We start from the raw sequence: 13,488 nt of genomic DNA on the forward strand, positions 1-13,488 counted from the left end.
ATATTAATGATTACTCAAGGCTTGTAGAGGGTTTTCTCTGATCCCACCACTCAGAGCTGTGTGGGATACTTTTTTTTAAACCCTTAGGTGTCCCCCGCACGCAGGCTCAGGACTCTAATTGCACACCCAGTCAAGTCCAGCATTACCCCTGTATCATTTTTCAAATGTCGATTTTTGAGGCACTTGCTTTTCATATTTTGATGAGATTACAGAAGCCTTGCAAATATTTGTCAAAGATCGGCACCATCCTTATGTTTGCATTCAGAATAAACCATTGTAGTAAAACCGTTCCAAGTTGAGTACTGTGTTGACGCTTTTCTGGTGAAGATCCATACAGCTGGAAACTTGTGTGCTGAATTTTCTCCTACCAAGGTGAAAAAAGATTTTTCATTAACTACTGATCCCTATAAAAAATTTTTCATCTTAAAATCCACTGACAAGTAGTCATTCTCAAGTTCTGCTTTTTCCTCAGATATTGTCATTAGCCACAATTTTCTTGAGCTGTAGTGTTTTCAGCTGTAAATTTGCTTTTCTAAAACCTCTAATAATTAAGTGCATCTTGTCTACGAGATGATGATGATGAACTAGTCATTATTTTACGGGGCTTCTAATTGTACATATGTGCCTCACAGTCCAAAAGACCTGCTATTACATACCATTTCTGTTATCCTTTAAATAATGTATTGGCATCTTACTGCAAGCTTCAGGAAAACAAAATGTGTCAGCTAGTCCCCCAGTGCTTTTAAAGCTGTTCAGCTTGCCTCCCTTGAGATGTTGTTGTAAAATCTACAATGCACAATTAGTTATGAATTTTGCATCTCTTTAGTATTCATGGCTAGACCGTTAATGAGGGAATAAATAGCAGAATTTTATTTAATCCCACACGTTGCTTAACATGAATTCTTAAGCAAGGGACACAGAACTATTCTGTCCCCTTTCGCAGAGGGACATTCATAGTGCTCTGGATGCAACATCCCTTCTTACAGATGGATGGGTGGATGGGCAAGGTCCATCCACAGGTACCTGTGGATGTAATGTGGATCTAAATCCTTGTTTGCTTGAAAAGAATAAAACTGGAGGAAAAAACAGAGCAGTGTTCACCTCTTCTAACTCAAAATTTCTTTCATGTAACTGCTTATGTGAATGCGAATAGGCTGTCTTGTATCAGTGTAGAGAAATAAATATTTAGGGGTGCTATTTATTTGACCAAAGACAGATATTTACTCCAGAATGAGGTAACTATCCAGAATACGTCAAGAGAAATGCTTATTTATTATCATTGGCGTCAGATACAGACAATTCTGCTTGGTTGAAAGAATTCTGCCCTTTATGCCCAGTAATGCACTTAACAGATAATTTATCATTGCTGGGCTGTAATAACAGTTTTGTCATCCTTACTGGTCTCACTTATTCAGTGAGACTATTTACATATTAAAGTATTACTCAGCATGAGTAATGGTGCCAGCACTGAGGTTATGTTGCAAGTAGAGAGAAGAGATGTTTCCATTAGCACTAAACCTTATCTCGGAAAAATCACTGGAGACTGGCACTTCCCAGAGGTTCTGCTTTCTTTTTTATTATCTTCTCTTCTTCTAATAATTGACTCCAAGCAGTTTAGCTTCTCTTATTTGGTGGAACAAAATCTGTCTTTTTCAGAGATTTATTCATGAAGTCACAAGAAAGTCTGTGCTTGGGAATCGAGTTGTCTGTGTAGATCACAAGCAAACAGATTACAGGAGAACTGAGGGATTTAAGGATAATGTCATGGGATATGGGAGAGTGTAACTGAAGATAATGCAGTGGTGGAGCAGGCCATATATGAGGCACAGAAGAATGAAGAGAGGGGAGAACTAGGTAAAACCAGGGCACTTCAAGAAACAGGAAGTGAATGTACAATCTAATGAGAAGAAACTTAGAGTCTGTAATGGCACATCCACTTACTTGAGATGGACACTCAGTTCTGATTTGCAGTGGGTTTGTGATCAGTAAACTTATTTAATACCTTCCTCTGAAACTAGAAAAGAAGGTACATGATTTCAGTTAGGTGATATTAAATTTGTATTTGTTGTGGCATGACAACTTTACCTTGGATTAAAACAATTAGGATATTATTCCATATAAAATGTCCTCTTCTGTGCTCCATTTGAGACCTCTGCCACATGATTCTATGATTCTATGACAGTTCTGCACTACCGTGTCAATCTGGTACCACTGGGATCTTTCCTACTAAAAACCTGGCATTTGTCTGAGCCTAACTCAAATCCCCAGACAGACAAACACAACAAGCTGATCAGGACATGAAAAAGAAACCACAGAAACCTAGCTTCTGGGCCTTGTCTCGTGGCCATGAGTTATCCAGGGTCAGATTTTGCTCTAATACCAGCATGAAGGTAGAAAACCTAGAAAGTCAATAGAAGGGAATCACTTAAAGTGACTATACATGTGGACCCTGAGCATTCACGTACACTTGAATTCTAGGTTAAAAATATTTTTCTCCAAAATATGGAATGTTTATCAAAATAGGAATATATCTGCATTGCTATATAAATCATTACTATACAGTTCCTTATGGGGGTATAAATAATCAGCAAATCTCTGTATATTGCCTGTGCACAAGCACAGGTCAGCAAAGGATTGACTTACATCAACTGCATTTATTTTAATAATACCTCAGTTCTAATCCTCTTAAAAATAATGTATTACTGCACTGTTTAGCATCCCAGCTCACTCTAGTTACTCAGATTGTATTTTAACAGCACCTTATCTCATTTTCATATCTTAATACACTACCACTGGCTCCTTGACTACTGACCTTTCTTACTATTTATTAGTTATACCTAAAATGTCATTTTGTAACTGTGCGTTCATCATAGAGCCTCAGCAAAAGTAATAAGGCAGATTAGCTGCTCTCAAGTATGAGCTAATGTTGAAGGAGTCCAGATGTACCAGGTTTCCACCTTCAAAACCCTGTGTGCAGTGATGCTGAACTGTATATTCCAAAAGAGCTAGAACTCTGTTGCCTTTTCGCTAGCATTTCTGCTCTTCACATGATGCTCCTTAATTCATACATTGTGCAACCAAAAGGAACCCTTGCAGTCCCCTGTCTAGCCTTGAGCATAAACCTACCCAGATTCAATTTCTATTTGAACTTGAGTCTTTTGACGAAGAAGGAATCTTAACCCCCCCGTAACAGAGTTCACCACAAATACTGAGAAGCCACTCCAGCTGTTTCTATAGTCTTCCTACTGAAGTACTCGCCTATTTCTAAGTTAAAATTTGTCTAGTTGCTTCTCATAGTCGTTGGGTCTTATTATACCTACCCATGTCTTCTGGCTTGAAGAGTCCACTACCAAATTCTGCTCCCTTCAGAGGAACTGTAGACTGTGAGTATGTCACTCCAGTAACTTAACTGCCCCAAACTCCTAGATCTTCCACAGCAATGTATATTTTGACTGTAATGGAATGCTGCTCTTCTCAGACACTCCAAGCATGAATTTCATTGCAAAATCATAAAGCATGGCTTGCTCATAGTGATAGTATTTAATTTCTGTGTTAATTTGCCATTCTTCTTCTCAGGAGGGAAAGAAAAAGCCCTTCCCTTTGACAGTTTGCGTTCAGGCTCTCTTAGTTTATGCCACAGATGACTTGTGGCTGGCGGACTCTTCGTCCTGGAGGGAAGGCTTGCCTTGACCTACATCACAGTTTGGCTGCCTAAAGCCAAGGGAGGTACCTAGCCAAATTTTGGTGACAGTACCATACAGGTTGTTGAAAAGGATGAGCTTGAAATGCTTCAAATGGTGTTTCACATTAGGCCTAGACAGAAAAACAGCTGAGCTCAGGTGAAGGTACTGCTAAATAACACCAACATGAAAGAACAACTGCTAGTTCATTCTCTAATGAACTTTTAAAGTACTTTCAGTAATTAAAAGGAGCCTATAAGAAGGATTGGGACAGACTTTTTTAGAAGGGCGTGCTATGACAGGACAAGGGGTAAAGTTTTTAAACTACAAGAGGGGAGATTCAGGTTGGACATGAGGAAGATATTTTTTACAATGGGTTTGGTGAAACACCGGCACAGGTTGCGCAGAGAGGGGGTAGATGGCCCATCCCTGGAAACATTCCAGACCAGGCTGGACGGGGCTCTGAGCAACCTGATCTAGTTGAAGATGTGCCTGCTCATTGCTGTGGGGACGGACTGGGTGAGCTTTGAAGGTCCCTTCCAACCCAAACTGTTCTATGATTCTAGGATTCTAAGTGGAAACACGGCTCTTGAGACAGATTATAGACTGATAATGCTATTCTTTTATACATGCAAAATTCCCTTTGAAAGTATAACCACTGAGATGCCACTTCATAGTAGTAACATTCATGAGAGTTTTGCTTGCGCAAGGAATACCTGATTAGGTACCAGATCAGTTCTGTCCCTTAGCCATCAGAAGTAACACAAAATAGCAATGAGAATTCAACAGAGTAGCAAAAACAATTCATAATTTATACTGTACCATGGCCTACACCTTATGGTAGCTGGATCTAAGGTAGAGGTAAGGTAAGGTAGAAGACTGGTATTTAAAGGTTAAAACCCTCTCCTGCCATGCTGTTGGCAGTAAATAAAAAATGTTAAAGTAAAAACGTTTCCAGGATGCTTAACGAGCTATGGAACAAAGTTAGGTGTGAATTTACCCCTCCCTTGCATGGTTAAGGAGATAAAGCAGTAAGGGTTTTGTACATCTTTCCAGCAGGAGCACTTTGTAATCATACAGGAGTTTTTCTATAATGGAAATTAGGATTTTGTTTAACAACAAGCTGTTTGTTGCTAAAGGTTTTTCTTCTTTTTTCATTGAGCCTTAAATTTGCAGGATTAAAATCTGTAGCTAACACACTGAACTTCCCTTCTTAGCTCTGCTTCTTCTCTTGATTACTTAGATCCCTATGTGAAGATCCATCTGATGCAGAACGGTAAGAGGCTGAAGAAGAAAAAGACTACAATTAAAAAGAACACTCTGAATCCCTACTACAATGAGTCTTTCAGCTTTGAAGTACCATTCGAGCAAATTCAGGTAATGTCAAACAGTGTTTTGGCTTCCCTCTGCATTCCATTTCTCAGTCCTTATAAATATTTAAAAGGAATCTTGTTAATTATCACGTGTGCATGCCTTCATTAGCACCTAGGTGCCAGCCCTGTGCTACATTAGATGAGTGTGACTGCTTCAAGAGGGAAATGATAAAATGCACAGTACTTATGAAGCTTTGATTCATCAGTGAGAAATAGATAACTGACATTTTCTGTTAACAGAAATGGATTCTGAAAAAAAGAAAAATCCACAGGGAGATGGTGAAGGAATGTGCCAGAAAGAAAAAAAAAAAAGTATAGGGATAAAAGAAAAGGCATACATAGTAATTTTCCCCAAATTATTTGAAATAATAAATTAGCATCATCAGTCACATTTGTGTTCCCTGTGCATTTATCAGTCCTGTTTGTTGAAAGTACTGCTGCATTCCTCTAAAGTAAGACACATAACTCATGTCATTTTTTCAGGGACTCAGTTACCTACCTTTGGGCTACTGGGAGGCAAATCATCTCCCACTCACAAGAGTGAGATTTAACATCTTCTGATGTTAACTAACCTTTCCTCACGAGAGAGAAGGTCTTCTTAACCATCCCAGGAGGCATGCGGGAAACCCACATCCAATTCACTCCTCTCCCTAAGTGAATTTGAACCTGTATCTTCAGTGTCTTTAGCAAGTGCTCTTGTCGCCTGTGCCTATGGCTTGTGTTGGGAGTGCAACATCATTTCTGCATAAATAATAAGTATATGAGTGGCCACAGAGCATAACATCACTTGTTAGTTGGGTGGTTTGCTTGGAAATTGGGAGGCTTTGGTCTCTGGTCTGATCCAGGTAATGCAAACCACATAAAGATTGGTTGGTACAGGCCTTCTCCATTTCTTTTAAGCTGTTATGTTAAACATGTTGTTCTTTTGCTCACTTGTTGGAGCATTTTCTGGGAGGGCAAGACATATTGGTTTAAATATCCTCGGGAGAGAAAAGAACTGTGTGGTGGCTTCCCATGTGCCCCACGGAGCTCTGTGACCGTGGAGATGTTAAGCAAGATGGTAGCTTTCCTGGGTGGAGATGAGTGTGGAAAGTGTACTTTCAGGGGCCTCCCAGTTGGAAAGACCATAAATAAACCAGCCTGGGAACACATCCTTTTGTGGCTTGTAAGAGAGGACTAGGTAGGACTTAAGTGCCTTGCTACTGTGAGGGTTTAAATAGCATGAACCAAATTTAGTGCCAGAAGACATTGCCAGAGAAAACTCCCAGGCAATAGGGACACACAGACACCTCTTGATTAGATGAGAGCATGGTATGGGTTTTTGAGACTCTGTGTCTTGGATTTTGATAGCAGCTGTACTGTAGAGAAGCCCAGGAGTTACGGCATACATTTCAACTGAAGCTGTGTGCTTGGTTTTTATTGACTTGGTGCCGACAAAGATAATGAAACTAGACAAGGTGAGGCACTAGGAATAGTGACTTGGGTGCATGAGTAGCACATTCAGGAGTTTCTTCATGCCCCGTGGCATGTACAGGTGTCTGTGGACAAAAAGCAGGAAACCCAGTGAGGTCTAATTCCCCTTGATATTAATGAAAGCTGGTTGTGGAGAATCTCATAACAGGCATCAAAGACCCAGAGGAAAAAAAAAAGGAAACATAAAAAGATCAAGCAAATTGAGCCTCTCTGGCAATTTAGGCAACAAATGTCTTGATTTCCAAATAGGGACAGGACTGGGGAACTGGAATGGGCACCTCCAAGCCATCAGATCTGAGCTTTGGTACAATGAGGTGTATTCTGTAGGTACTTGGCCATTTTACCTTCTAATCTTGTCAGTTTTATAAGGTGGATATAGACCTTTTGAAAAGTATTGCAGTTTAGCAGTTTAATATTTTGCACTTTTTTAATAAGTCTATTAGAATTAGTTTATAGCTATTTAATTTAGTATATAACCACTACTTAAAATCTGTAATTGTGGTCTTTGACCATATGCCAATGTATTTTGGAGTTATAAAAGGCTTCATTTAGAAGTGATTTCATCATTAGAAAAACACATTTTAAATGTTACTTAGACTTAATATGGTAAGAATCCCTGTGACTTTTGGGTAGCTCTTACAAAAAGTCATGAAGCAAACTTTCACAGGCAAATAATGGTTATAAAAATTTCATGATTGTTGGAGAGTGAATAGAGGAGAGCTCATGGAAGGAAAGCACCTCTATAGCAGTATATCTATGTAATTTAAATTGGGCCAAATATCATTAACATTTTCAACAATTTAATAGTGACTATGGATTGTGGCTCTTAAAGGAAAGAAAGTTATGTCTTTAAGGGTAATGGGAGAACACTGCTGGGAAGTCAAATACTATTGCTACAGGCAGATCAAGCACGTTTTGCCACTTTAAAGCCAGAACACCTCTGTAGGCAGCAAGGTCTCCAGGCCTTATCAGCCCAAAGGATGCCTGTTTATTAGCAGAGCTGGTGCTTTCTACTAGCACCTGTTGGCTTTTGCAGTTCAGCTGTTCTTTTAATACATGCTATGAAGGCAAAGAGATGCTTACATTGCTCTGTAGGTTCAAGCGAGAGACCATGAGGTCAAAATCACCTCAGAGTTAACCATCTGAGCTACTTGTTCTTACATCTTTATAGAGGAGGGAAACCACCTTTTGTTTACAATGCTCATTGTTGTCTTATGATTAATACAAAAAAAAAAATATAATCCAAAGTAACTAGCCCCCAAGCTTCTAGGTACAGCAGGCAACTTTTTTTGTATCATAAAATTATAGTCTTCTGCTTACTTTTTATATCTGTGATTATACCATGCATCTAAAACATAAATGTTCATTTGGGGAGGTAGCATGAACATTAAAAGTGAGTATATTGCAAACAGCAACACTGAAACTTCATTTGGCATCTAGAAATACTTGCTTTAGGATATTGTCTTTTATCGTGAGTGCTCGGGGGAGAGAGAGTCTTGAGTTTGATGTACACTCTTGTCATCAGCAACTATATAAATACTTTAGTGCCTGTTGGAATCATCTTTTTCTCTGGCTCAGTGAATTGTACAATCTTGTAAGGGAATGGACTCTGGAAAATAGACCTCATGAGCCTGGTCTTGCAGATATGCTTAAAAGAGTCAGTTACATGTAAAAGATGATCCTGCTACAAGCACTGAAATTAATCATTGTAGTAAGAAATACAGATTGTACATATATTTAAAACCTTAAATTTAAAAATGTGATACTTGAGAATCAAAGATTTTTCTGGAAGAAATGTGTTTCAGGGCATTTCTTCCTCCGATTCAGGAAACTCACAGTGGAATAAGGGGCTGTGTGTATTTACCATGAGATAGAAAGGAATAAGCAAAAGAACTGTATGTTCATCTTTAAAAATCAAGCTCCCTAAAGGAGAAGCATTTACAGTTTAGTAAAATCAGCCCAAGGCTGTTAATGTCTTAGGTGCTGTTGGGGGAGAACACCACTCTGAAGGAATAACGTGTTTGTGTTCTTTCAACAAATATTAATGACCCCATGGAGAGGGATGTGGGCATGTGCACGCAAATACATACGCAAATGCCTGGCTTGAGCGTCACCTCCCAGTGTGCCCCAGCCTAAGTGAATAGAAAATTGTCTATGAGCTGTGACAGGTGGGCTCAGGCCAGTTTGGTGGGAGTAGTTTAACCCTGTTTGCCAGAGGTCACTGTTCCCATAGCAGAAGCGGCAGCTCCAACACCGGCTCGGTCCCAGGCGGCACCGCTGTGTCAGAGTCCAAGACGGTGGGGTTTATACTTCTCTGCAGCTCCCCTGAGCCACTTTTCTAGGCTCCTTTATAAATATATAGCATATACACACATACTTACACATGTGCACAAGCACACCCACACACAGATGAGTATGTGTGTGTGTATATGTGTATAGTAACCATAAGGGCTATCTTCTGAATTCATCTGAAAATAACTGATTAGCATGCTGGATGGATGCATAAGAGTTGTTTAAAAGCAGAAAAGCAATTAATAGAATATAGTACGACATTGCAGATGGTAACTTGGGGTAGAGCCATTTCTGAATTTCACATGATTTTTACTTATTTACTTAAATGATAAAGGTGTTTTAAATTGCACTACTTTTTTACTTAGCTTACCTTGAGATCTCGCTTTTAGCCCTACAGACTTCTAGCAGTCTGGGTCTTCAATGAAACAACAAAAAAATCCATAGGTTGTTAATCTGTTAATGGAAAAAAAAATCAACCTCGGTTCTCATATGAAGCTCTTTGATTAAAAGGGGCAAGTTTCACGTTAACGGGGAGATTACGAACTTTTATTTGGAAGGTTCACAAGAAGCAAAAAGACAAAAGTTTGAATTTGCTTCTCGCTGGGGGAACCTGCTCTGGCTTGTCACACACTTACCCCTTTCATGAAGTCTCCGTTGTCATTGTCTGTCCCAAGCTTCATCCCTGCCCACCTTCCCCTTATTGTCACTGGCCTTTCTCTGTCTCGTTGTAGAAAGTGCAAATTGTTGTGACTGTTTTGGACTATGACAAGATTGGCAAGAACGATGCCATCGGGAAAGTCTTTGTGGGCTACAACAGCACCGGAGCGGAGCTGCGGCACTGGTCAGACATGCTGGCCAACCCTCGGCGGCCCATCGCACAGTGGCACACCTTACAGCCCGAGGAGGAGGTAGATGCCATGCTGGCAGTCAAGAAGTAAATTAAATTAAATTAAAAATTATAAAGAAGAAAAAGAAGAAGAAGAAGAAGCCTTTCTGCATTTGCCCACATAGTGCTCTTTAGCCAGTATTTGTAAATACCTCTGTAATATGGGTCCTTTCATTTCCAGCCACGTGTTCCTGACACAGATCAGTTGTACTTTTCAGTTCCCTTTTTAATTTGCACAAATTTAAATGTAGAGAGCCCTCTAAAGGCGCTTCATTTCACCACTGCCCCCCCAGATCTACTCTTCTTTTAAGCAATATGATGTGTAGATAGAGCATGACAGAAATTATTTATTGTATCACACAGTTGTATATATACACCAGTATGCTGAGAATTTATTTCTAGTTTGTGTATTTGTATGTTGTAAGCGTTTCCTAATCTGTGTATATCTAGATGTTTTTAATAAGATGTTCTATTTTAAATTATGTAAATTGACTGAGATATAGGAGAGCTGATAATATATTATAGGGTAACTATTGTATCGTCTGCATTCCAGAAAAAAAAAAAAAAAAACAAACACAAAAATTCCAACTTGTAAGGCACTAGTAGTGTTACACTGACATCTTAAAGGACAACTTAAATCTGAGCTTTCAACTGGACCATCCTAATAACACGCTACGCGTCCACAGTGAATCTTGGAGGGGCAAATCCAACGGGGTAGACTTCTTTCACAGGCAACTTAGCATGATCTGATCCTCAAGGAGATGTAGCCAGAAGACAGGATACAATTTTTGTGTATATATTCCAAAGCAAACACACGACAGACAGAAACGGCTTTCGATTGAAAGTTGAGGAAGCATTTCTGTAGGAGGCAACGATTTCATTGAACATACAAAGTAAGAGACCATTGCCAAGGTTGTGCAGGGAGGGGCGGGAGGGAAGGGGGGAGATGCAGCAGTAGCAAAATGCTGCCACGAAAACATGAAAAACAAGAGTAGCTCTCCGTTATCACCTTTATACAAAATTTGCATACTGTGAATTCCATCCACGATTTACATTATAATGAGTTTGCACATTAGACTTTGTAACAAAATATTTTATTATACTAACTCAGATTAGAAGGAATGCAGAATATTTTTTAGACACAGCCGTGTGGGTTTATTATACAAAATAGTTTCATGGTAAACAGACAGTATTGTAATCCCATCAGAAGATGACAAAATTTAGCCATAGTTCTAAATGCACTTCAAAGTAAGCCAAAAGAGAACAGCTAGTGACCTTTTATATACTATTTATACTTAAGTTTTAATTTGTCCTTTAAAAAATAAGTGAAAACAAAGAACAAGTTCTAGAAAACTGAAGCAACCTCTTCTGTATACTAGATGCTCGTTTCAGGAGGAGTTTTTAAATGTTTTCAATGTTATTATGTAGTAAATGGCACTATTATGAAGCTATTAGTCATTCCATAAGAGTCTTGAAAGACTGCTCTGTGTATCACTGTGACTGCCGTGTGTGCTTAGAAATGTAGTTTTCTCAGTGGATAGCAATCAATTTATTCCGTAGTGATATTGTAATAATACTGCCATTCCCTTCTACTGCACTGCCGAAGGAACGCGTAGCACAAGCAGTTCTAGTTACGATGGACCAATTTAGAACTGGAGAGCTATGCAGGAGACAAGGATGCTATATTGAATGGGTTGACCACGCAGCATTTTGTCAAGCCCTGTGCAATACTCTACATGTCCAACCTCCCTGGCCCTTACCCCCCCTCCCGCCGCTTTACTGTAGATAGTCACCTTATGGCTAGCCAGCACGTCATCCCAGCTTGTACCATCTCATCAAGTCATTTAGGGCATCACTTCTATCTCATGTACCGTCCTTCGAGGCCTCTCACTTATTTTTCCAAGCTGTGAATATATTTATAATGCTTTGAAGAGTTCATTTATTTTCAGCAATGCAGACTACCCCAGAAATGTGGAAATGCTATACCTTTTGGAGGGCGGCTTGAGAAGTTCACCATTAATGTTCTTATCCATTGTACCCAAAAGAAATGACTGAAAACGAAGAACAAAGATGAATGTAATCGGAGAACTGTGTACTGAAAACTAAATTCCACAGCCTCCCTCACGGCTTCGCTCCTTGGAGAGCTGTGACAGCCTGAGAGGTCAGTGCAGTGATGGCCAAGCACCATTTTCAGTACATTCGAGTTAAAAGAGGCAGCAAAGAATCGGGAAGAGAATAAAAGCCTGGATCTCTCCCCACCTCCAAAAGGGAGAATAGCAAGACCCGTTTTCTTTCTTTTTTACATGAAACACGGAAAAAACACAAGTGAGACATTTTCTGATAGAAACAGGCGCATACATGCAAAGCATCAAGCTGGAATACTTTAAAATCTTAACTTTAAGGACCAAACCCCACCAAAGAGCAGAAGTAGACAGTCAGCTTTCCAGCATAAGAGCTTCATGGTCTCCAACTTTCAGTTGTTCATCCAGGATAGCTGCAGGTTCAAACTGCCAGGACTGACTCCTTGTGGTAAGGTTTTCTTAATGCTATCTCTTCCTACACTGCCAGACTGAACGTCACCCTAGAACTGGTTTGTAAGGTACAATGATTGTCAGAGACTGAACCTGCCACGTGACCGAGATGACATTTTCATCCTCAAAGAAGCCACATGTACCTTTCTGACAAAGCTGTGTGAAGTATTAGAATCTGATGCTGTAGAAAGATCCTAGTTGCCTTTGTGTATATTTACTGCCTGCTTGAGTGTTTCTCTGTGTGGGTTTTCTCTGTATCTTGTAGAAATGTTTGGGGTGTTTTATCCTGCCATATCGCTCGTGGCCCACGAGCTGACAACTTTAGCCGTATTTTACCTTCATTTTTGATGAGGTGGTTTATATTTTGTTTCACTTTGTGTAGTGACTTCCCACAGTAGAGTTTTCCAATTGTCGTTAAAATAACATACATATTACACAGATATTCAATAAAAATGTTTTATTTCCTGTTGATGTTCTAGCATTTCTCTTTTGATCTCAGCTTTTGAAAACACATTTCACTCTAGGACTTCAGCACAATCATAAACTTCAAAGTGTAATAGCACAACACTTTTTTGAGGGGCTATGAAAATCCTGCTTTCAACCATGTGGTCCGCTGTAAGAGTCACAGCCAGCACAGCTCCAGTAGATGAATTCTCCCTATCTATTGCAGATGAAGAACTATTACCTTGTTTTCCCAAGAGCCTGATTATTTGCCTCCAAAAACATCATTCTCTATCAAATCGTGAACTTGTTTCTATACCACAACAAAATCTCCAAGTAGTTACCTACGCATCATTACTTTTCAAGCCAGTTGCATTAGAGCTGTGATTGAAGTTTTCATTTGGAGAGAGATGGTATATTTTAACCTACAATCAAGAGCCACTTCTAAGCTGGCCATAAAATGAAGCCTCGTGTAGACTAAAGATTGTTAAATAAGAGATAGAATTGTAGAGGGTCGAGGGGGAGGCAAATGCGTGGGAGGAAGTGAATCCACAAACGAAAAATGGTTGAAAAACATTGTGCTATCAGTTTAAGTTCTTGAGTCTATGAAGAGAAACAGCTCAACCCTGCCCACCCCCCCCCCCCCCAAAAAAAAATCCCAGACCTGTAGCCTTGTTTATGTTATGTAACCATTTTCCACAGCAATTCCCTCCCCTGCCTCCCCTTCCCTTGCTTTTTTCCCCAGTCTGAGAAGAAATATTTCTCGTTCCTTTTGGAACTGATACGCACCAGTTTAACTACAGCCGTTGCTT

The 13,488-nt window shown here is 39.7% G+C and overlaps 1 protein-coding gene across 4 annotated transcripts in view; it reads left to right on the forward strand.

Annotated features, from left to right (window-relative positions):
* Positions 1-12,704, forward strand: part of SYT1 (synaptotagmin 1) — a 358,558-nt gene extending 345,854 nt beyond the window's left edge. For all 4 annotated transcript variants that reach the window (XM_065041224.1, XM_065041217.1, XM_065041211.1 and 1 more), the window contains 2 exons: positions 4,924-5,057; positions 9,550-12,704. In XM_065041224.1, coding sequence (XP_064897296.1) covers positions 4,924-5,057; positions 9,550-9,756 — 341 coding nt within the window. In that variant the 3' untranslated portion in view covers positions 9,757-12,704. The remainder of the gene's footprint in view (positions 1-4,923; positions 5,058-9,549) is intronic.
* The last annotated feature ends 784 nt before the right edge of the window (positions 12,705-13,488 follow it).

The sequence above is a fragment of the Columba livia genome, chromosome 1 (assembly GCF_036013475.1).
Source record: "Columba livia isolate bColLiv1 breed racing homer chromosome 1, bColLiv1.pat.W.v2, whole genome shotgun sequence".
Taxonomy (NCBI): domain Eukaryota; kingdom Metazoa; phylum Chordata; class Aves; order Columbiformes; family Columbidae; genus Columba; species Columba livia.